This window comes from Chiloscyllium punctatum, chromosome 17 (genome assembly GCF_047496795.1).
Source record: "Chiloscyllium punctatum isolate Juve2018m chromosome 17, sChiPun1.3, whole genome shotgun sequence".
In the NCBI taxonomy this organism is placed as follows: domain Eukaryota; kingdom Metazoa; phylum Chordata; class Chondrichthyes; order Orectolobiformes; family Hemiscylliidae; genus Chiloscyllium; species Chiloscyllium punctatum.
Window position 1 is genome coordinate 47,525,159 of NC_092755.1, and position 23,243 is coordinate 47,548,401.

General features: G+C 39.0%; 1 protein-coding gene across 2 annotated transcripts in view; it reads right to left on the reverse strand.

The window, feature by feature from the left end:
- The window catches only part of eif4enif1 (eukaryotic translation initiation factor 4E nuclear import factor 1), a 55,698-nt gene that overhangs the window by 10,442 nt on the left and 22,013 nt on the right, over nucleotides 1-23,243 (reverse strand). For both annotated transcript variants that reach the window (XM_072587074.1, XM_072587075.1), the window contains exons 5-15: nucleotides 20,572-20,855; nucleotides 19,302-19,503; nucleotides 18,166-18,335; nucleotides 13,288-13,426; nucleotides 8,793-8,981; nucleotides 7,962-8,194; nucleotides 5,087-5,261; nucleotides 3,439-3,524; nucleotides 2,128-2,273; nucleotides 1,190-1,280; nucleotides 516-642 (exon numbers count right to left, since the gene is read on the reverse strand). In XM_072587074.1, the coding sequence (XP_072443175.1) occupies nucleotides 516-642; nucleotides 1,190-1,280; nucleotides 2,128-2,273; nucleotides 3,439-3,524; nucleotides 5,087-5,261; nucleotides 7,962-8,194; nucleotides 8,793-8,981; nucleotides 13,288-13,426; nucleotides 18,166-18,335; nucleotides 19,302-19,503; nucleotides 20,572-20,855 (1,842 nt within the window). The remainder of the gene's footprint in view (nucleotides 1-515; nucleotides 643-1,189; nucleotides 1,281-2,127; nucleotides 2,274-3,438; nucleotides 3,525-5,086; nucleotides 5,262-7,961; nucleotides 8,195-8,792; nucleotides 8,982-13,287; nucleotides 13,427-18,165; nucleotides 18,336-19,301; nucleotides 19,504-20,571; nucleotides 20,856-23,243) is intronic.

The following is a 23,243-nucleotide window of genomic DNA, read 5'->3' on the forward strand; positions in this document are numbered from 1 at the left end:
ATTTACATATATTGTAAAAAGCTGCGGTCCCAGCACGGATCCCTGCGGTACCCCACTGGTCACTGCCTGCCATTCCGAAATGGAGCCATTAATCACTACCCTTGGTTTCCTATTAGCCAACCAATTCTCTATCCAATCTAGTACTTTGCCCCCAATACCGTGCGCCCTAATTTTACTCACTTTAATCAAGGAGGCCCAGACTAATGCTTCACAGACACTTGCAAATCCCATCACAACTGGTGGATTTTAAATTTAGACTTAAGCATGTTTGAGATAGCAAACATGAATTGAAGTAAATCAGTTGTATATTTTAGAAGCTGGACCACTGCACTAGTAAATGGCCAAACAGATAGATTGGTAACTAGCTATATCCTTCACCTAAACTGGAAGGGGGGAAAAAAAAAAAAAAAAAAAAGAGAGTCCTGCTGGAGTCTACATTAGCTGGTCTACCCCAACTGAGGGACAGGTTGAATGACTAGTAATAAAAGCTAATATGTGTTAAGACCATCTCATACCTTCTATCAGAAGGTGCCCATCCTCTGTACAGTTTTTCACAGGACGATTCTCTTTTCCATCTTTGCTCTTGTCTTTGCTTTCAAACATCTTCCGAATTACTGAGGTAGGGGTGAACGATGGAGAAAGCTTATTTGGGAAGGAGGGAAAAAAAAAGAAAGAGAATGAAAAATCTGTAGACATAAAATTACATGGCTATAATCATTAGGAGGCTATTCAACCCTGCATTCCCAGCTATCCTGATAACCTTTTACCTCATTGATCAAAAAAAAAACCAACCTCAAAACTGTTCAACTGTACCAGAAAAGGTGACTTTTGTTTGAAGAAAAAAAAAAGGTATAAACTCTGGATCTACAGTCTCAAAGTCAGGTCATTTGCTAGTCCAACCTGTTAATACCAAAGGATCATGGAAGGGGTAAACACAGGAAAAAAAGGATAGATTAAATATTGTAGCAGCTTGTGGCAATTTGTGCCAACTGGTCACCTCAGACAGTTTAATGGAACATGCAAAATGAATATATTAGTCCTAATTCCACATCTACTTTGGTCATTTTTACCCAGGGGCTTGAGATTGTGTAACCTTGCGTCAGTGATCCTTCATGTTCAATCCAATTAGAAATAACTTTTCATCCAGTCTACGAATGCATCTGAAAAAAGGTCCTGAATAAATCCTTACCATGTTTGTAAATGAGGAAACTTGCGATGGTGATGCTGCATTGAGTCGGTGTTGACTGGCTGGCCCAGGTGATCTACTAATTCGTTGTTGCCTAAAACCAGGATACATGCAATTACACAATGACCCAAAATTAGATGCTGAAAGTGTTGCTGTACTCTAGCCTAGAGACAACTAAATCAGTTAGTTGCAAAATAAACACTGACGACAGGCATTTATCTTGCTCTCAAAAGGCGGCTCAAAATGACTAGTGTAAGATTAGATTACTTAGTGTGGAAGCAGGCCCTTCGGCCCAACAGGTCCACGCCAACCCACCAAAGCGTAACCCACTCAAACCCATTCCCCTACACCTAACACTGGGCAATTTAGCATGGTCAATTCACCTAACCTGTACATTTGTTTTCTAATTGTGGGAGGAAACCGGAGCACCTGGAGGAAACCCATGCAGACATGGGGAGAATGTGCAAACTCCACACAGTTGCCTGAGGTGGGAATTGAACCCGGGTCTCTGGCGCTGTGAGGCAGCAGTGCTAACTACTGCCATCTTACAGATGAGCAGAAGCTTTAAACAAAAAAAAAAAGGACCAAATGGTCTCAAGATGCTCCTAGTTTGTACTTCCATATGTAAAAGCTTCTGTAATACAACTGCTATTAAAAGGCAGTAACAACTTTAGATCAACATCGCAAAAGGAACTGGTCACCTTTTGCAGACTACATTTGTTTCAAACAACTAGCAAGTAATGCTATAAGTGGTCTCTTCTGATTCGCAATTGCTTTTAAATATTGCTCAATTTAAGCTCCATGAAACTGGTGTGGTTTGACAAACAATACTGACTCAAACATCAACCCTCAAATAACCCTTCATTAGATGGAGCAGAGCAATTAATCTATTACTTTATCCATTTATGATAACAGACAGGTGTTACTTTGGAATTTCATACCTGAGCCTATAGCCATCCCTGTGATCATGATGCATCTTCCCATATCCAGGTTGGTAAACATCTCCACCTGGCATGTGCAAATCTTGTGCAAAGGGAAGGCCTTCCATGGCACCTTGTCGCATATCCAGTTGGGATGGACTAACAGCCTAGGAGTATAAAAGCTAGTTCAGTTTGAGTGTTCATGGCAAGCACTGAATGCCAAAAGGTGGAACACTCAATTTGACGATTTAAAAATGGAAGAGTTCAATATTTGACTGGTTACAATGACCAAAAGGCACATTTGTAAATTACAGACGCACAGTTCTGAAATTTGCAAACTTCCAAAAAAAAATGCCAAGGTGGTCTCAACTCAAAATGCAAATTTGAAAATCAATTATAGCATTTGATTGATGTCGAATCAATATTTGAGCTTTGGAGAGAATTGGCAGCATAAATTTGATCTGATCAAATAAAAAAAGGGGTTTAAAAAGTTTGTAAACCGGATCGGAGTCACTTCTTAGCTGGTGAGGCGCAGTTGCCTGCTGTATTAATTTGGACATTTGGTCTCCGAAACAAGATTAAGAATTCAAGAGCAAACCTTGAAATTCAAACATTCATCAGTATAGAATAAGTTTAAAAAAGGAACAATGACCAAAACAGGCACTTGCCCTGGTAAAGAACATAGAAAAGTACAGCACAGAACAGGCCCTTTGGCCAGTGATGTTGTGCAGAGGTTTAATCCTAATGTATAACATAATAATGTAACCTACACATTCCTGCTATCCATGTGCATGCCTAGCAGTTGCTTAAGTGTCCCTAATGACACTGCTTCCACCATCACAGCTGGCAACGCATTCCATGCATTCACAACTGTGTGAAGAACCTTCCTCTGACATCTTTAAACCTTCCCCCTAATATCTTCAAACTATGACTCCTTGTGCCAGTCAATCCTGCCCTGAGGAAAGTCTCTGGCTATTAACTATCTATTCCACTCATTGTCTTGTATACCTCGATCAGGATTCCTCTCCTGAAAGAAAAGTCAGAGATTACTCAACTTTTCTTCATAAGGCAAGCCCTCCAGTCCAAGCAGCATCCTGGTAAACCTTCTTTGTACCCTCTCCAAAGCCTCCATCTTTCCTAGAAGTAGGTCACCCAGAACAATATTCCAAGTGTGGTCTCACCAGGGACCTGTAGAGCTGTAGGAAAACCTCGCGGCTCTTAAACTCGAAGACCCCAACATTAAGTGTATGTTACCATTTTGAACTGATCAGTTTCTTCAGAGGGAATAAAAGCAAATTACCAAAAATCAGATGGAATTCAAATTCCTAGTACCTGTGGAGCTGGAATAGGTGAAATGTTTTTGGGCAAAGGTAATCCTTGGAAGTGATCACGGAGGTGGGGAGCATTTGGAGCATAACCTGCAAAAGAAAAGGAAAAAGTTGGAAGGACAATACAGACATTTCTGTCCTATTAGATTCACAACGAGAAAAAAGGTCTCAAATGGCTACTAGTCTGAAAAAGGTTTTCAATGGAGAAAAAAGGACCTTGATCAAAGATGAAATGAGACATGACATTAGTCAGTCCTTCCAGTTTACTGTCATGCATTTTTTTTGGGCAATTTCATGTAATACTTCTAATGGAAGTTTCAATCAGCAAACTTCTGTAAAACAATTCAGTGGATTGGATCTTGCAAAAAGATTTATTAGCTGATGCAGAGTAAATTGAGGTTATCGAACAGCTGAAGAGCTGAGTTTTTCAAAGAAAAATTTTTCCAAGGCAAAGAAGAAAAAAAAAGGGAGGGAAAGCATGTTGAATTTGAAGGACAAACTTTTTGAAAGAGTTCATGAAGCTGCTAGGTAACATCAATGCTGGTTTAAAAAAACACATTTGAATAGAAGCTTATTGCAGCACAGGAATGAAAACAAATCCACTCAGAATTAAGCTATTGGTTTGAAGCCCCAACTGAAGTTGTAAAATCAATGGTCCAAGGAAAACAAGTTATCCTAGTCAAATATATAAAATTCCTTACCACCAGAAACTACAAAATGGCGGTTCAGCTGGAAGTGAATAACGTTTTCCTAATGCTACTTGTCAGTCAACAAATCTGACCCTCTGTCGAGCTTTGTTTTTCGCATGCTTGGCAGTGGGATGGTTGAATACCTTTTGCATTAGTGGGTAGTTAAATATTGTCATATTGCCAGTCTAAGTGGAGCCAATACTTAAAGACAAGATTTCCTTAAGTCAGGGTCAGAACCTCAGTTGGGGTTGCATGTTCAGAGACAGCAATGGCAGACATCAACTCCCCTGCTCCCACCACTCGAAGTGATTGGCTCATGAAAAAGCTTCTGATGTTGTTTCAGGGAAGAAGCCAAATCCCACCATCAGGCAATAGCCAGGTTGAACTGAACAGCTTAGCTTGCTTACTTGAGGGGTCTTATTTTGATTGCTAAATGCAATAAAGTTTAAATTATTGTTTCAATACTAGAGACTTAAGTAGCTGAATTAAAAAAGCTAACTTGGTGGTGATTTATCCACACTGATACACAAATTAACAGTTGTTTTGCCACAGGTCCAAGCAATTAGTAGGTACTGTAACTGTCAAGTGAGGAATAAGAAACTCCATATCTCCAAAGCCTCAAGTTCACTGTACAGCTAAGTATCGACTGCAATAGAAATCAACTTGTTGCTGAATCTGACTTGGTTTAAAGCCCTTCACTTTAGCAACACTTGAGCCCCACAATCAACTTTGGCTATAGGTGTTATTTTCATATTTAAACAGCCCTTACCTACTTTTAATCTTTAGGTAATTTTGGCTTCATTTAAATATTTCATAATTCTATTCAAATTCTCAATTGACTTTAATACTCTGTTACAGACAGACAGACAGACAGACAGTGTATTTATATTACTCTTGGAAATACTTAATATTGAAAAAAAAAATTAAAAAAATCAGTATTTGGAGTGGAGGCTCTGCACTCACCAACTGGTGACTTGACCCTGAAGAATTCTGATGGGGATGGCTGCTGGAATGTTGGTATTGGAGAGGAATGGCCTCGCTGATTTAGTGACGTTGATGTTGAATGATTCTGGTTGCCAAGCAGGTCACCTAAAATATCTGGTGATGGAGGCCCCATTACATGGGGTGGTAGAATCTCCTGTATAAAAATTCAAAATTTGATCCAAGCACATGAGCACAAAACCTAACCAGAGGAAGAATGGGCCACAGACCATTTCCAACAGAAAGACAGATGACTTGCAGAACAAAGTGGAAGGTCATATTTGCTTCCTGATAAACTGTCTCAAGCTCATGCGAACTTGGGTAATGGTGAATGACTTCAGAACTGTGTAGTACAAATTCAGCACTGAAAGCAGTAATTAAAATGTGGAACAAGTTGAGATTCAAATACCAAGTTACTTACAAATGGAGAGCAACTGCTGACAAAACAAATTCAGAACTAGCAAGTGATACCAGTTGTGATTATTTGTAAATTTAGAAGCTAGCCATATCCAAAACTGCATGATCCTAGGTCAACTCCCCTTTTGTTACACATCAGCATTTAAAATAGTGGCTAAATTGTTTGGATAACATTCTAGTACTAAGCTAAGCTATTTTATTTCCCTATTACTTGCACACGTAACTGAAAATACCTTTACTACAATTAACAACTTCCTGATCAGACAGGAAAGTGTGGCTCATTGACTTCAACACAAGTGGAACATGCAAGAGGTAAAGCACAACACCTTCCAGTTCAGTTGCCTGGGTTTTAAGTATAAACAAATTTGGATTGAACGCCTGCTGGATGCAAGGATCACATGGTAAACCTGGGACAAATTGCTTCACAACATTATCTAAAATGCATGGTAGCCAAGGGAACAAAGACTGAAGATCCAAAATTACAGAACAAAGCTGTAAAAGCTCAGTGCACAAATATAGGAATATTTGATTACGATGAACATGAAAAATTTAAAGTCACCTCTAATTGAGTGCCTTTAAAAGTTGTGCATTTGATCTCAGCTGTATATGATTAGCTGACAGTATATACCGCCAGTAAAATGGCTGCACTTCTCCCAGTGCCTTGGTGAGAAATAGCTTAACAAAAATCAGCAAGGACTAAAAGTCAGAGCTGCACTAGAATGTAAACTTCTCCCACAAAAGCTGCAAGATGACTTTGCTTGCATATCACACTATAGACAAAAAAAAGTGCAAGAACTAGAAGACATCGGAAACATGCCCCATAAACACAGTCAAATGTGCATATATACTCCACAACAGCTTAAAATGGAGGAAGGAGGCAGCAGGGAAATGGTGGGACTGGTCCATGAACTTGCAGGAAGCTGACATGGCCTCACTAAACTGAATAGCCCCATCACCATGGGTAATTTCAACCAAGCTACCCCCAATGCTAAACCAGAAATTTCTCAAAAAAAAGTATTCAGATAAAACATGGATAGAGGTCAAGCAGTCCTGCTGCAGACAAAGCCAAAATGTGTAACTAAAGATTCAAAAATCTAATTAGACTAAGTTTAAAAAAAAAGAGGATAAGTACACGAATTGGAAAAGATTTGGAGGGATACTGGCCAGGAGCAGGCAGGTGGGACTAATTTAGTTTGACATTATGTTCATCATGGACTAGTTGGACTGAAGGATTGGTTTTCATGCTGTATGATCAAGACATTTCATGGTAGGCTGTCATTCAAGTGTTGGTACCAAGCCGGAGAAGTGCTACAGGGCCTACAATGGTTGACCAGGTCAAAAGATAGTAGGGATAGTGGGATGTTAATATGGCTTGCAATGGAAACTCTTTACTAAGCCAGCTAGCTAGGATGTAAAAACAGATTAAAAAGACAGAGTTGAGCACTTCAGCAAGATGAAGTTTTCCTACACAACAGTCAGACATGGTATGGTGAAGCAGAAAGAACGAGGGTGAAGGGCCGGGGTAAGAGGTATAAGGAAACCTGAGCCAATGAAGAAATGAGATTTGGCCTGGAAAGCAGACTAAAACAAGCAGCAAGAACTGTATCAAAATGCCCACTCCAGAGTCAAACAAGTTGTGCTGAGGGTTGCTGAAACAAATGCCATGAGCAAGTCAAAGCAAATTAGTACTGAAGTGCAAAATAAAAAAAAAGTGGCACTATTGTCAATTAACCTCAGCTACAACCAGATTGTCAACATCTGCACTTCAAATGCCAATTTTGGGTCCTTCAATACATGCCACATGAAATTATGGTATCCAGACTGCTAAATTTAAAAACATATATGGAATTAGGTCAAAGTGACAAGTTAGCAATGAAATCCACTGTAGGTCTGAAAAACAACATGAACTGCAGAAAGAACACCCGCACGGACAAGGTGAGAAGCTTCCCAGTTGCTCACTAGAGTTTGTAACTACACTGCCATTTCAAAAAGACACTATTTTGAATTACATGCTCAAAAACAATTTCAATAAATAAACTCTCATCTAGGCCACAAAAGGGAGAACTTTGTGGAAGTCTCCACATTACACGGTCAATCAAGCTTGCAATTCAACTAAGTTTTGAAGCCTTTTGTGCACAAGTTGACACGACCAGACATAATAGCTGCTCAAATATTGAATAACCAAAGGCTGCAAATAAAGAAAATCAAGTCTTTTGTATGCTTTACTAGAGGATGCCAGAGGGTGTTGAATAAAGCTAACTGATGGCCCAAAACGATTGAGGCTGCATGTTCACAAAATCTCAACCATTAGACTCTGCTCAATTCTTGTAATGACTATTACTTATTATGCCCATCACTATGATGAAATGGTCAAGCCACGACATTAAAAATAAAAAAAAAAGTCAAAATGCAAATTTGCAGTCGTCAACCATCTACTTACAGGAGGTTTTGGTTGTGAAGGCAGAGTTCCACTTGCCTTCATAGTGTTAACCAATTTATTGAAAGCAGTCATGTCCATATCCCTCTGAGCTGGCTTGGAACCTGAAGAGGAGGTCAAAGTCTGTTCCAGATGTTCAACCATAAATGGAGTGGCAAGTTTCCTTTCTGGTTCCACTTTGAGTCCCTTCAGACCTGCCTCCACTTCTTCCACAGACAACACCACTCCAGTCTGTGCTGTAAAGCAGATGACAGTTTCAGAAAACAGATTATTTAAAGCACTGACAAAATCAATGCTTGGGGAGTTAGAAATAGAGCACTACTGTTAGTGATACAAGGAACCATGCATTTTCAAATTTAAAATGTGCAAACTGACATGTATTTCACATGGTATTAGTCCAAGCTGCAACTTCCACAATAGACAACGGATATTTACATCACAAGTTCAGATACAGAAGCTTTTGACTGAGTCACAAACAGTTAAGTGAACATTTGCTTTGTCATGCTAACAACTGGAAGTTTGGAATTCAAGATTCACAGAAGAAAGCAGCCCCACAGTTCATAAAGACTTGAAAAAGCACAGGTTCAGCATGATCACATGACCACTGAAGTGCTGTCTTGGCAAAAAAATAAAAATCAGCCAAATTAAGACTCAGGATTTTTTTTTTTTAAAAAAAAAGGTCTTTAGGATGCCATGAAGAAATCCAACAAGCCAGCTTAGAAAGTATGTTTTGGAAGATGTGGTTGGAAACACATTCAAAACAACAGAAAAGCAACTGGATCATTTCAGACTTTAAAGTGATGTTCTGACTCAAAAATAAAAATAGATACATACAACTCTCCTTCAGCTTCTCCTTATTGGCAGAGAGATTGGACAGCAATGGTTTCACATCCACATTTGCTTTTCGTAGAATCTCTAGAATATCAACCTTTTTATTAACATCCTTGTTATCTTCTCTTGATTGAATAGGAGCAAAGTAGTTACCAAGTTGTGAAACAGGTGTTGGGATCCTCTGTTCCAGACCTGTCCAAAGCAAAAATAAAGCTTAAGGTTCTTTGCAATGATAAAAAAAAGGTTCAGCTATCAAGACCTAGTCAGAATGCAAACAGTGTGACAAATTACATTTTGGATATGTACGCAATCAGCCATGAAGCTATTTAGAAATTCAAGGATCAAATGATTGTCACCAGCATTTGCAATGCTGCTAGTGTGGGTCAAGGGAGAGGGCAGGACTGAAGGCAGATCTACGAAGCTCTTCTCTTCCACTTTATGTAGTTGCAAGCAATAGTTTACGTAAGCAAAATGCCATTTTCTTAGGTGCAGCCAGGTGCATAAGCCTCCAATGTACTTAATCCACTCAGTTTTAACCTACACATTGGCGACCAAAGTCAGTCATGCTTATGCCAATTACATCACATCAACACTGCAGGACTAGAGGTTCTATAACTTTAGTGCCAATTACCTAGTCATGAGAAGCAACACTTCAGAAATACCTAACTGGATGGAAAGCTCTAGTTAAAAAGTTATGTAAATTGATGATCATTTAAACCAAATTTTTGATTGAGCCCTGAACAAGCTTCACGGTGTTGTGGAAGAGCATGTGAAACAGCAACAAGCCTCTTGAAATAAATTCCTTTTCACTAATCTAAATGGGAGGCCTCATTTTTAAATTGTTTCATCTGTTATGGTGGTGGTAGTAGTAGTGGTAGTGGAGGGATAGGGAGTCTCAGCATTCAACTTGCCTAGCCCCCTTGGGGTCTGTTTCAGGAAGATCATTTCACTCCAATACTCCTTACAATTGGAGAGGCTATACTTGCAAATTCCATTTTCATGCAATAAGGGCTGAATGCTAACTTGAATTTATCCTGGACTTTATTTCCTACCCAGCTTCACATCAGAAACTTCAGCTCCAACACAACCTATGCTTTCAAAGTCATGATGAACAAGAGTTGATGCCCCAGCACTGATACCTGTGGCATTGAGTGGTTGGATTTGGTCAACATTGTTTATCCAAAATCTATTTTCTATTAGTTATCCAAACTATGCAATTACTACTCTGGCACTGAACCTTTATCTTTTAGTACAAGGAAATTACTGCACTTTATCGAAGACATTTTGGAAATTCCCAAAGACCATCTCTATTGGTTCCACTTTATATACAGCTCTAATAAAGCTGTGGAATCATTTCCCTCAAACAAAGGCCAATGACTCAATTATATTTTCTGAAGGTCCTTTTATTTCTGAGAGAAAATTCACCATTTCCTTCAAACTCACATTTAGGCTAACTGAGTTTCCTTTTTTTGAACAGAACTGGTATTTGGAATCTTACCAGAATCTGGAGACTATGGAAGATAACCAATTTATTCATTATCAATGCAACCACTTTTCAACCAGAATCTACACCCTTTTAATGGATATGCCAGTCTCCAGGTGTTGGTTTTCCCCCCCATTACATTTGACTCAATTCCTCTTTACTTGACTGTACATGAGATTTTCAACTCCAGCCCTCAAAATGATGAGAATAAAGCTCAAGTACAGGACAGAGTGCAAAGTTTACCTGAAGGTCATTGGTATAGTCTGCTCTAAGGACAGAAACCAAGCTGTTTAAGTGGCATTTGATAGAGTTTGTCCTTTTATTTGTATAGACTAGCAATGCCAACATTAGTTGCACCATCCTTAGAAGGCAGATGATAGTAGTAGCAGCAGCAGCAATGAGCACTTTCTTGAACGGTAGTCCTTGTGTAGGAATGAAGTCCAGGATTTGACTCAACAATACTGAACAAACTGATAATTTCAAGTCAGAATTCTCAGACTTAGCAGGGAAACTTGCATGCTGTGCTGCCATGTAATCGCTGCCCTGGTCCTTCTTGATAAAGTTCATTGGCTTGGTAGGTGGTGAAGCACTGGCAAGCTGTGGTACTGCACTTTATAGTGATACACTAGCCCACTGTGCACTGGTAGATTGACATAACATCTAAAAAGGTGGTGATGGATGGGCACAAGTCAAGCAGATTGCTTTTTCCAGGATGGTCACGGTTATTATTAATGTTGCATACATCAAGCAAGTGCAGAACATTTCATTCACATATCAGACTTGTGCCTCTCAGATAAAGGGCAGGTTTTGGGGACACATCTGGAGTTATTTAGCACCCACCCTGCTCTTGCAGTCCCCTTATTTGGTAAGCACTTAGATTTCAAAATTCATTCCCATTTATGGAAACATCTCAATGGCTACCACATCAAGCTCCTTCAAGTCAGATCCAACTGATTTTGTGCCAATCAGACCCAGTAAAGTTGTCTCCAACTACAGAGGAGATCCTTTCTCAAGAGCAATTTAGGGAGATTCAGCAATATGAATGGTTATTCAATGTTTCTACCTATTTCTCAGAACTTAGAATGGCAGCCATCAGGCCCAAAGATTAGATAACTATTCTCAATTAGTATTTACTCACTACCGTAGAAATTCTTCTCTTCAAATTCCTTAGCCTTGCAAGACCCTTTCGTTTGAGATAATGCAAGGATAAAATTTACCACTCATCTATCTAGATACCATATTGCTTCCTGGAGATCAATTTCTTCTACTTACTGCTATTTCATAACCAATTTTAGTTCACCTTTATAACTGGACATTGGATTATTGGATCAAGTACCTACAGCTTGGCTCTAACGAGCGTGGTTTGAGCCACAATGACAGCAATGCTTCAAGGAGAAAGCTTACAACCCTTCAGGGGCAGCTGGGGATGGTAAATGGAGGATGCAAGGACTGACCGCAGAACTTTTGGGCAAGTCTAATTTTGTTTGTACAAAACTAACATTAAACAAATATACTGATTAAATTGTACAGTTGCCAGTCTTAGACAGCATTTTCAAGTGAAATAGCTTTAAATTCAGCTGAAACTGGATTCTCGTCTGGGCTTTTGTCCAGACAGCATACAAAACTAGCCAACTTAGTGAGACATTAGTGTCAGAGTTAAGTGATTCAGGAAGTAAAATATTCTAAACCATTTCAAACTTGGAGGAATAGATTCATCCTCTACAGGAGAAGGAGCTGGTTAATTAGAAACTAAAATAAGTTATTTCATATTCCTGCAAATCAAAAAAACTGTACAGCCAGTTAGCAAGGGTAACAAAACATTATCTTTAAGTTGAATACAATTAGTTATTTAAAACTCACAAATGTCAGGAAATGTCATAAGCAATGTGTCACAGTCAAAGCAAGTGGAAAGTTCCAAGTTGGTTCAGAACCACCATCTTGAGCAAGTATTTGAAATTCAAGCAAACAATCTCAGTTCAGACTTCATCTGGATTGGAAACTGAATGAAGTTGGTTTAGGGGATCCAGAGGGCAGGAGCCTCAGCACATGCTGGACAAATGTTTTTAGCTTATCTGGACAAGCATCAAGGCTGCAGTGCAGCCAAACTAACTGACCAGGGCACAGAACACCACATGAGAGAGGAGCATATTCATGAATTCATGGTAGGGGACAGTAGGAAGGAGAATGACACTGTATTAATGACTTACTTGCAGAGAACAAAGAGAGAGATGAACATTATGAATTTAAGAGCCAACCAAAAGACAAAAGTCTAATAAGACTAAGGTTCTGTACCTAAGCAGATGTGGCTTTCAAAACAAGTGCGCAAATAGCAAAAAAAAGTGGTTAAGTACAATCTAGTAGCCAATAGAGACTGATTGCAGGACGACATTAGGACATGGATTTAAGGGTTACAGGAAGCTTAGAAATCACAAGTTAGGAGAAAGATGGGAAGAGAATGGATGACCCAAGTTTAGGAAAGCATGATGGAGGAAACAGTCAGAATGGCAAAGGTGAGAAATCATGTGGGATTAATGCACAGGACCCCCTAACACCAACTGAGTGAGGCGTTTAAAAAAAAAAGCTTGTTAGAAAGGCAAGGTGAGAATAGTTGTTGACTTTCAGTTACATATTGAATAGAAGTTACTTTTAAAAAAAAAGTAGCCTCTGTGCTGCGAGAGAGTGAACATTTCTTATAGAAAGTCAGACCAAATAATAGCAGACGAACTGAAATGAGTAATGTTTTGCATTGGTGTTTACTGTAGAGGATACAAGTTACATCCCAGGAGTAACTATAATTCAGAAAATGGGAAGGACTCCATATTTTACTCATCCCACTTTAGACTGAATTGTTGGACCTGCAAGCCATTTATTGTTTGGGTCATGATGGATTTCATCTTAGGATCCTGAAAAGCTGATAGTTGATGCATTAGTTTTAAATTTTTCCAGCACTCTCTGACAAGGGAGTTTAAGAAACATGCTAACCCACATTTGTCTGCATTAAAAAAAAAGTCTTACCAGCAAGTCTTTCAAGTTCTTCATGTGGGGTGGATCGTAAACTACTAGATCGGCTACCTGGTCGACTCAAGCTACTTGAAAACCACTGGCTGAAACGGCTAGATGATACTGATCCTTCACCCAGCACCTCTTCTATCATCTAAAATTTGAAAGATTTAATATATTACACCACAATCAAACCAAATTCAAGAAGCAAACTACAGAGAAGAGCTTTGAACTTACGTCACACAGCGACTTGGCACTAAATTTGGAAGATGAGTTTGAACTCCATTTCCCAACACGATAGATGGGGTAGCTGACTGCATCTCCACATCGCTGGCTGGCTGCTCAATTAGTGCAACAGACATCACCCCCTCCCAAAAAAATCATAACACCATTTCAGTTTCAGTAAACATCTATTCATAGTTAGTGATGGGCATAACAAATAGACATTCAATTGAGCTTTGACTGGCATCCTTAAGTGATGAATTTAGTATTCAAGGGTGCAAGCACATTAAATCATTAGACTTGTAACTATTCAGAATTAGTGTTTCCAGATCAGGAGTGTGGTCTTGCTTTCCCTAGATCCAGCAAGACATACTGGACACAAATATTGGATAAGAAATAGTATCACAACTAAATCAAGTCTGCAGCACTATCAAATGCAGTCAGCTCATCCCTGCCTCAACTCCACTTCCTTGCCCATTTACCAGACTGAGCACTGAAAACTCATTTCAGGCTTAAAGTCATATTTAAATGACTAAGGAGCTAAAATTCTAAAAGATTAACAACCATTAGCAAAGGAATTTTAATTCTCAGTGAATTGGCCATTTGAACTGAAAAAGTTGTGCACCATGGTTCAAAACTTTCTAGTCTGTTTACATTAAGCCTCTTCAGAAAATTAATGTTTCGTGAGGTGACTATTAGCCCAGAGAACCTGCACTAAAAGTTTATGCAGCCTACCATTATAGGACAACCCTTTAAAATTACTAAAAATGTACATCCTTAAACATGAGGCCAAACTATGCAGGACTAGTTTGTGATCTCAAGCTTGAATTATTGGTTAAAACTACCCTACATTCGTGTTCCAAACCCCTTTGAGGAAATAGGCCAACATAATGTCAGATGTACTTTACCCGAATAAAAATTTCAACAACTTTTCTTTGTGACATCTGAACCTTATAAGTCTATATAAGAAATGCACATGAACAAATCTGATTTGTTTTCGTACAGGTGGCCATTTGACCCATTGTGTCAAAACATTCACTAAGATTCCTTGAAACAGGTTTTTGTTTGGTGAAATTTGAAGATATTTTGAATTAATATGCACCACATTTCCTGAATCTTTCCATGTAAAGATGGACCCAAAAAACTATCTTGATGATTTAGTGATGCCAGGGTTGAGAACTTTGGACAGTTGAAGGGTCAACACCTCCAGGTTCATTTTGAATGCCCCTACATTTGGGTTTCAACTTTCATAACATGTACGGTTGTTTTACTACTTTAGAAATATTCAAGTTAGAAGAACAATACTTTAACAGAAAGCACTTGCTGCAGTAGTGAAAGCTCCCCATACTGAACCAACAAACCTAAAAAAGTAGTCTTGGCCACAGCCAGTTCCAGAAAAGATCTTAAAGCTGTTGGGCTGTTTTGAATCCCAGTTGGTTTAGTTTAGTTCAGGGAAGAACCCAGTCTCTACCTAATCTGGTCAATAAAAATCAATCCCACAAGGATGTTGTGCAACTTGAAAGGGTTCAGAAAATATTTACAAGAATGTTGCCAGGGTTGGAGGATTTGAGCTACAGGGAGAGGGTGAATACACTGGGGCAGTTTTCCCTGGAATGTCAGGATAAGGGGTGACTTTAGAGTCTATAAAATCATGAGGGGCATGGATAGGATAAATAGATAGATAAAAAAAATCTTTTCCGTGGGGTGGGGAGTTCAGAACTAGAGGGCATAGGTTTAGGGCGAGAGGTGAAGATTTAAAAAAGAAAAAGGGATCAAAAAAGGGGCAACTTTTTCATGCAGAGGGTGGTAGGTGTATGGAATGAGCTGCCAGATGAAGAGGTGGCTGGCACAAATGCAACATTTAAACAAAAAAAGGCACCCAGACAGGTATATGAATAGGAAGGGTTGAGGGATACAAGTGGGACTAGATTAGGTTAGGATATCCAGTTGGCATGGACATGTTGGACTGAAGGGTCTGTTTGTGCTTTACATCTGTGACTGATTAAAAAGCTCAAACAGTGGATTATCTGATTCTTTTGCAGCAATTTAAAACCCTTAGTTAAGTTTATCCACAATGACAGTTACCAGAAGGGATGGATGGGAAGTTTATACAGAACACAAAATTTACTCTAGTGCTTAAAACCAGCTCAAGTCACTGAAATTAATACATCTTTAAAACAATGCAATAAGATAAAAACACACTTTGGTTTGCCAATATGTTGCTTACCAACAAAATGCACAATTTCTACATTTGAATAAAACAATTTGGTTACTACTTCGATTACTCAACCAACCCTCAACTAGGGACATTCATTTAAAAACAAAAAGGACAAACATGGGTGACTAAATCAAGAAGTTTTCATTCCATCTCAGACATGTCAACAGTTAAATTGACCCTTCCCAACCACATGTTCACATACACATTTGGGTGTTCCTTTCTAAATCACATGCTCAGTAGTCAGCCACTTCCTGAGGTTGAGCACCAATATCCACAAACTGTTGTTCCAACCACTATTGTCCATGTTCCATTTGTGACCCTTGAAGTTCATTTCTAATACTCCAGGAAAAAGTAGGCTTAGCAAGTTTGCAAAGATGCGTAGCTCAGGTTGAGGTTCTGGATGTAGGTTTGCTCACTGAGCTGGAAGGTTCATTTCCAGACATTGACACCATACTAGGCAACACCTTCAGTGGGCCTCCAAAGCCTTCACTCTGAGGCCCACTGACATCACCAGAAGGGTGACAAAACATCTGGAAATGAACCTTCCAGCTCAGTGAGCAAACCTATATCCAAAAAAAGCAAGCTAACTTAATATTTGGTTTTGATGTTCCTAATCCTCTACAACCTACATCATCTGTACACAATTCTACTCCTAACCAGCCCTAAACTTTCAGCACATTCTGGCACTTCATCCTCATTCTCTTTGCTATTGCCATTACCCCAGGTCACCACTAAGAAGAAACTGGCTGACTGAAGTGGGGAAATTAGCCCCAAGGAGCTGGCTGAAAAACCTTCCAAGCTATCCTCACTATAGCTAATTTAGACCAATCTAAACCAGGTTTGTTTGTAAAATCTTGCAAGTCAAATTGATGTTACAAGACAGATTTCTTGCAGGGTGAGCAGTCCTTCACATCAGGCAATACAAATAATTCTTATCCTTGCCATAGAAGTAAATCCTGGCTCATGTGCAGGATCACAAATTCAGCCATGGATATTTCACTCCAATGACATATTACAGCTATAGTTGTACAAAAAACCAACCCATTCCTTGGGCTCTCAACAAACAATACCCTGACCTCAGGAATCAACTTTAAAAAAGTTTTCACCCTTTTAAATTGTGGATATGTTCCTCCCCTCCTAAAAATATTGTCATGCCATATTCAAAAGATATGGCAGTACTATAGCATAAGCAACCAAGAAAAACAGCCAGTATTACTTGCTCATTCCATTAACTAAGGAACTTATAAATGAAGGCAGAGCCAGTTTGTTAATTCAGGACACGGCTTACTTACATATTTAAAACATCCAATCAACCTTACAAAAACAAGTAGTGAAGCCAAGTTCAGGGGTCAAGCCAAGAAAGAATCTTCATATACCACTCCTCAGCTGGAGCAGTATCAACTGCAGCTACATAGTCTGTGACCCAACCTTCAACCCCCTTCCAATTCCAAGCCTAATTGGAACCCAAACATGTTAAATGAAACAGGCACTCCATTAGTTACGATATATCAGCAAAGAAATATAAAGTGGACTGTTAATCATAAATGCACCAAGCCTATAAAAACTTGTGCACCAAAAACCAGATTACTTTGAGTGCATGATGGACAGCTATTGAAAGATCTGCTTTATGCAAATCATTGCTGCTTTCAAGTACAGGAAACATGAGATTAAATTGCCAAAATACTCAAGCAACAAGAAAAATTAACAAAATCAAACCAACTAGAACAGCACTTCATATATTTCTTTGCACTTGACATTGGATAGCACCACTATTAAAAGTCAATATTTCATGCTGTGAATACCCACACCTTACATGCAGTGTACTGTTGCTGACCAACACACTCACCTTGTTAAAAAGTACACTGGTTGTCTTCAAAAAACCAAAAATCTTAAACAAGCCCAATTGACATTTGTAAACTAAAATGAATATTATAGCTTAATGCCACAAAGGAGATGAGTGGTTCTTGCAGTGAATTGGTTACTACCTGTCCAGAACACCAAAACAGTAATCCAAAAATTATGCAATGATAAATCCTCCAAATGAAGACTGGGCCATCAATGGAGAAGCAGAAAACAGCACTGTGCTGATAAATGGGAAAGGTTGGCATGGTTGATATGAAGCAAGCCTCAATTGCAGCTTGTTAGTTACATGCTCTTCGCCATTGCAACTTTGCATCATCTCCACACCCACTAATGGAATGAAGTCCATAAGCAACATTCCAATAGGGAGTGAAGTGGAAGGAAATGTGAATTCAAATACCAGACAACAGCACTTGCTAAGATTTGGAGATGGCAACATACAGGATGGTATTAAAAAATGTGACCAGTATTACCCAAGGTCTGCTTCTGCAGTGAACCATTGTCTAAACAATGGCTAGCTTCTAGGGATTGAAATATCATCGCACCGCTTTCCCTTACCACCACACCCAAAAACACCAGAAGTGTCTTCTCACCAAAGCCAGTCCAGGTACACTCTTTTCCATATTAAAAAATTCGTTGAAGTCAAAATCTCCTGGTGTTTGCTCTGGTAGAACTGCTTCCTGAGGAACTTCTTGGTCAGCTTCTGTTGCAGGAACTGTGGAGGTTGTATCTGTCTCTTGACCATCACCATTGCATTCTGTGCCTACAATGATCAGATTATACTTAATTAACAGTGTTTACAACATAAAATACAACCGTAATTCCTTGGAACTTTAAGATAAATAATAACACTGGAGCGAGAAGTTCAATACCTGAGGTTATGTTTCAGTAGTGGCACATCTTTTGAACTCCAGTCTGGTTTTGGTACTTGAATATATTAGCATAAATAGAACTAGATCTTTACTAGAGCTCATTTTGAAGATAAATTACAATAATCATTTCTACAATCAGCATTCAACTTCACTTCACAGCCAGGTAGTCAATATCAATGAAGTAATGATGCAACAAGAACCAGAGATTTACCACGGACAAGGAATTACATTCAGGTCCAGAACAAGTTTGACAACTACCCTTTATCTCAAAGAGAAACATTCACTTTGGTTTTGGCATTTCCTGATGTTCGCCACTCTTCACTAGACAGACTGGAAGTGTACAATGCTGGGTACAAATTTAGCATCACTGTCATACAATTTACAACAACTCTAACCCAAATGAAATTCATTCAGCAGAATCCAGTTGTTAGAAGGAATAAGGATTTATTATATGATATCTGTGATACACATCCCTTAATTACACTGAAGAAATTTAACACCAGAAAGTGTACTTCATCCTTGCATCCAGTCTTGAAAATGGCCAGTTTCCACCTCAGCAACTAACCCTGGGAAGAAGCTCTGTGGCTTCAGTTCTGAGGCTCTCTTCTACCCAGGTATAAAGATGGTCAATTTAGTTGTCTATAGGCCCCCAACCTAGTCCCTTTTTAAAGGAAAGAAGTCCACTTCCATCTCGTTTCTCAGATACTTTTTCATTTCAATAAAGTGTAAATTGAACTGCTTGCCAAGACATTACAAGTCAACTCTCACCACTTTTTCCAAGTTGCAGAAAGGCAGGTTAACTCTACTTAATATTCATTACTATCAAACGCTAATTCCATAATTTTTAAAAAAGTTACCTTCTTTAAGAGTATCTGATCGTTTCCTCCATCGCTTTGGCCGTCTTGGATCCTCCAATAGTACTTTATCATCAAAGCCAGTCAGTTCAATTGTTTCTGACTGACTAGTGGGACCAGCAGAGAACCATTCTGGCTCCTCTTCGGTGTAGGAATCACATCGCCTTCGTTCACCAAAAATACGTTTGCCATCACCATACTCCCTCTGCCAAAACAAAAAAAGGAACGTGTCCCCTGGAGTTAAAATTATGTTTGGAGGAATAACAGCAACAATGCTCAGTATTTAGAAACATCACAGCAAACCAGTATTTTAAATTCCATGCTCTCGTTCGTCATTGGGGAACCAAAGTTCAATGGGCTCCCATCCTTTAAAACAAAAGGAGGGAATTTAAATGAAATACTACAAAGCTTTAATTTAACTGGCACCTAAAAAGAACCAGCACTTCAAACTGGCAAAAAATTATACACCTGAAATACCAGAAGTTTACTACATGATCATGATCTCCACAAGGTCAAGTACTCAGTGGAGGGTGTGATAAGGCTCTCCACCACTAAGTTCTAAAACAAGTTAGATTATGATTTATGCTGCAAAGTATAAGTGATGTTTATACACCATACATTAAGTTTCAAATAGTGTATTTTTAGATGGATTATAATGAACCTCTGGAATATTTGGTCAACCACACACTTGGTCACAAGTGCAGGTGAATAAAAAGTTTGCTGTGCAAAGTTCCTAATGGAGGACACTGGAATAATTGGTCAATAAGTGAAAGGTATTTTGCTGGATTAATTGACAATGTAGAGTGTAAAACTATTCAGCTTTCAGTTGTGTCAATTCATGAGCAGCATCAGAAAAGTGAAAGCCCTTGAGTGGTTAGCTTTCAGTTCACAACAACATGTCCAAAGCTACTTTGAGGCTGCTACATTATGCTAACAGTGTAGTTTTTGAAAAATGACTTTTGTCTCAATGTTAGCAATAATTGTACAATTAGTAGCTTCCATGTGATTTTAGGACTTAGAATGGTAACCAACTGTCTAGTCAAACAACATTTCCTCAGACATCCTTTTTGACAAAGACAGTAGTCTCACTTAAATACATCCATTGTGTCACACCTAAGTTCCTGCTTTAGTACTATCCAGATGAGAGAAAGAAAAATCAGTCGTCAAGTGAATTTAGACTTACTCAAATTACATTTTCAGCCAATGGCTACTATTGACTTGTTACACAAGATTACACAAAAAAGGTCAAGTGAAATGTGGGATCAAATCTAACCCGAAAGCGTTTCTCCTTGTAATCTCTCCCCTCGCGCACATCTCTCTCACGCAAGTCTTTCTCTCTGCCATCTCGATCAAAGGTTCTTGATGCAATTATCCGTCCACTGCCAATTCTCCGCTGGGCCCCCAATCCACGAGAATTCTCATTTTCTTTGTTTTCCAGTGGGCTTCCAGATCTCCGGGAGTTTGAAGTGCTAATCACATGACAGCCTCCGCCAAAACTCCGGCGCTGTGGACTGAGCACAACATCAATATCTTCTTCTTTGATTCGCTCACGTGGATCTAGACAGAGATAAAATGATTGTAAGTTATACATCAAGGATCCAGGACTCAAAGAACATGCTGCTGAAAAAGGATCATTTTCTATTTCTCCAACTTGTCACGTCAGTAAACCACTGCCACAAACACTTGCAATCCTCAAGTTTAAAAAAAAGCCACTAGATGAGTGTCAATATCATAATCCTCCAAAACATCAAGTCCATAACAGGCCATTAATTGAAAGGGTAACTATGTCTAGTTGAGCATCAGCATACTACACAACTTCAATTAAAAAGGATGCAATTGCTGAATGCTACCATCATAGATGAAACTAATATTTTTCAAGTCAAGAAATAAAACTTAGTTAAAATCTTAGTCAACAAAACAAACATAGATACAGGCATGCTTTAATGACTTTGTTTTTCAAAAAAAAAAACAGGCTCTAAGAACAAAAGCAGTAGATCCAAACAGATGTTCAAAAAACGTGATAACCCTCAAGGTTATGAAAATTCTGACATGATCAAAAAAAAGGTCCACAGCAGCACAATTTCCATAACTGAACTGGATACTGTTCACTAATTTGGTAGTGGCACAATTTAATGTCAAACCCAAGTTGATTTCTAAATTTGGCACATGAACATCTATGCACAAAACATGAAAAACTGCAGAGCATTGATAATTTATTAAAACAAGAAATGCATTGGTTCAACAGACAAAAGGAATGAGGAACTCAAGCAGGGGTGGGGGTGGAACAGAAGACGACGAGGGGGGGGTGGTGGGGAAAAAAAAAAGAAAGCGAAATCTAGTGCACACACCAACTGCTTGCAAGTGCAAACTTGACTTTTGGTTTTGGAAAGCGTACAAGCACAAGGATGATAATCATTGGCCACACAGTGCCAGGTGAGCATCTCAAAAATATGAGAAAAAAAGACCTCAGTTGCAGGTTAAATTCTGGCACCAGAAATCTTATGACTTTATCTTCCACAAGATGGGCATGCTTAGCAAGGCCAGCATTTGTTGCCGGACAGTAAAATGTCAATCATATTCCTATAAATCTAGGAAAGGTAGACCAGAGAAGACTGCACACAAATGCCTAAGATTGTGAACCAGATTAGTGTTTAAACAATAGCTTCATGTTAGTCATTACTGAGACTGGTTTAATACTGCAGATTTCCACTAGCTGCCACAGTAAGTGTGGAACCCAAAATACATTTCAATATAGGAAATCAATACAATTAAAATACATTGAAGGAATAAATAGTATTGTTAGACTATTCAGTTTGGGAATTGGGGAATGATGCCTACATAAAAAGCTTTGGCCATTTGGTCAGCCTCCCTCTTGTTCTCTTAGCTTATAGCCAGAAAATTCTCTAATTCACCACAAGTATCTCTTGTGCAAGTCAACAGCATTTGTGTCCACCTCACTTCAATGGAGACAATATAAACCCAGTTATGACAGATCAGGTTAACAGGTGTTTACAGGAATGCTCAGAATGATAAGATCAAATCAGATCCTGTGTAGGTAGACATACTGTGCATAAAACGACACTGTTCCTGTAGACAAAAAAAAAGTAACAATCTCAGAATTACATGCTAAGAGTTCTCACTCAGCATTTATCTGTAAGCTGCTATCACTAACCAATGACTGGGAGACAAATCAGCAAGCCAAAAAGTACAGTATATGCAGGATAGAACTGAAACGAACTTGGAAAGATGATAAAGGACACCAAATTTAATCCTATGGACTCATGCCACTAAAACAGTGTTGCCTTATCTAGTAGGGTAGCAGAGACTGCAGCAGAATATAGGTAAATTGTGAACTGGGCTGAAAAATGGCAGAAGTTCAATCTGGGCAAATACAAGGTGGTACATTTTGGAAGATCAATTCAAGAGTAAACTACACAGTAAAAAAACTGGAGAAAATTGATGTAGAGGGATCTGGGTATTCAGATCCATTGTACCCTGAAGGTGGCCATGCAGGTCTATAGATCGTCAAGGCAGCAAACAGCATGCTTTCCTTAAAATCAGACAGGGTATTGAGTACAAGGGTTGGCAATTCGTGTTATAGTTGTACAGGACTTTAGTTTGACCACATTTTGAATACGGTGCAGAGTTTTGGTCACATTACCAAAGAGGAGGTGGAGGCTTTGGAGAGGGTGCAGAGAAAGTTCACCAGGATGTTACCTGGTATGGAGGGCACTAGCTATGAAGAGAGCTGGAGTAGATTAGGATTGTCTTCATTAGAAGGATGGAGGTTGAGGGTTGACCTGATTGGAGGTCTACAAAAAAAAGAGGTATTGACAGGATGGATAGCAAGAAACTTTCTGACCCCCACCCCCCAAAAAAGAAAGTAGAGTCAATTACTAGGGGTCATTAGTTCAAAGTTAGAGGGGAAGTTTAAGGGAGATTGGA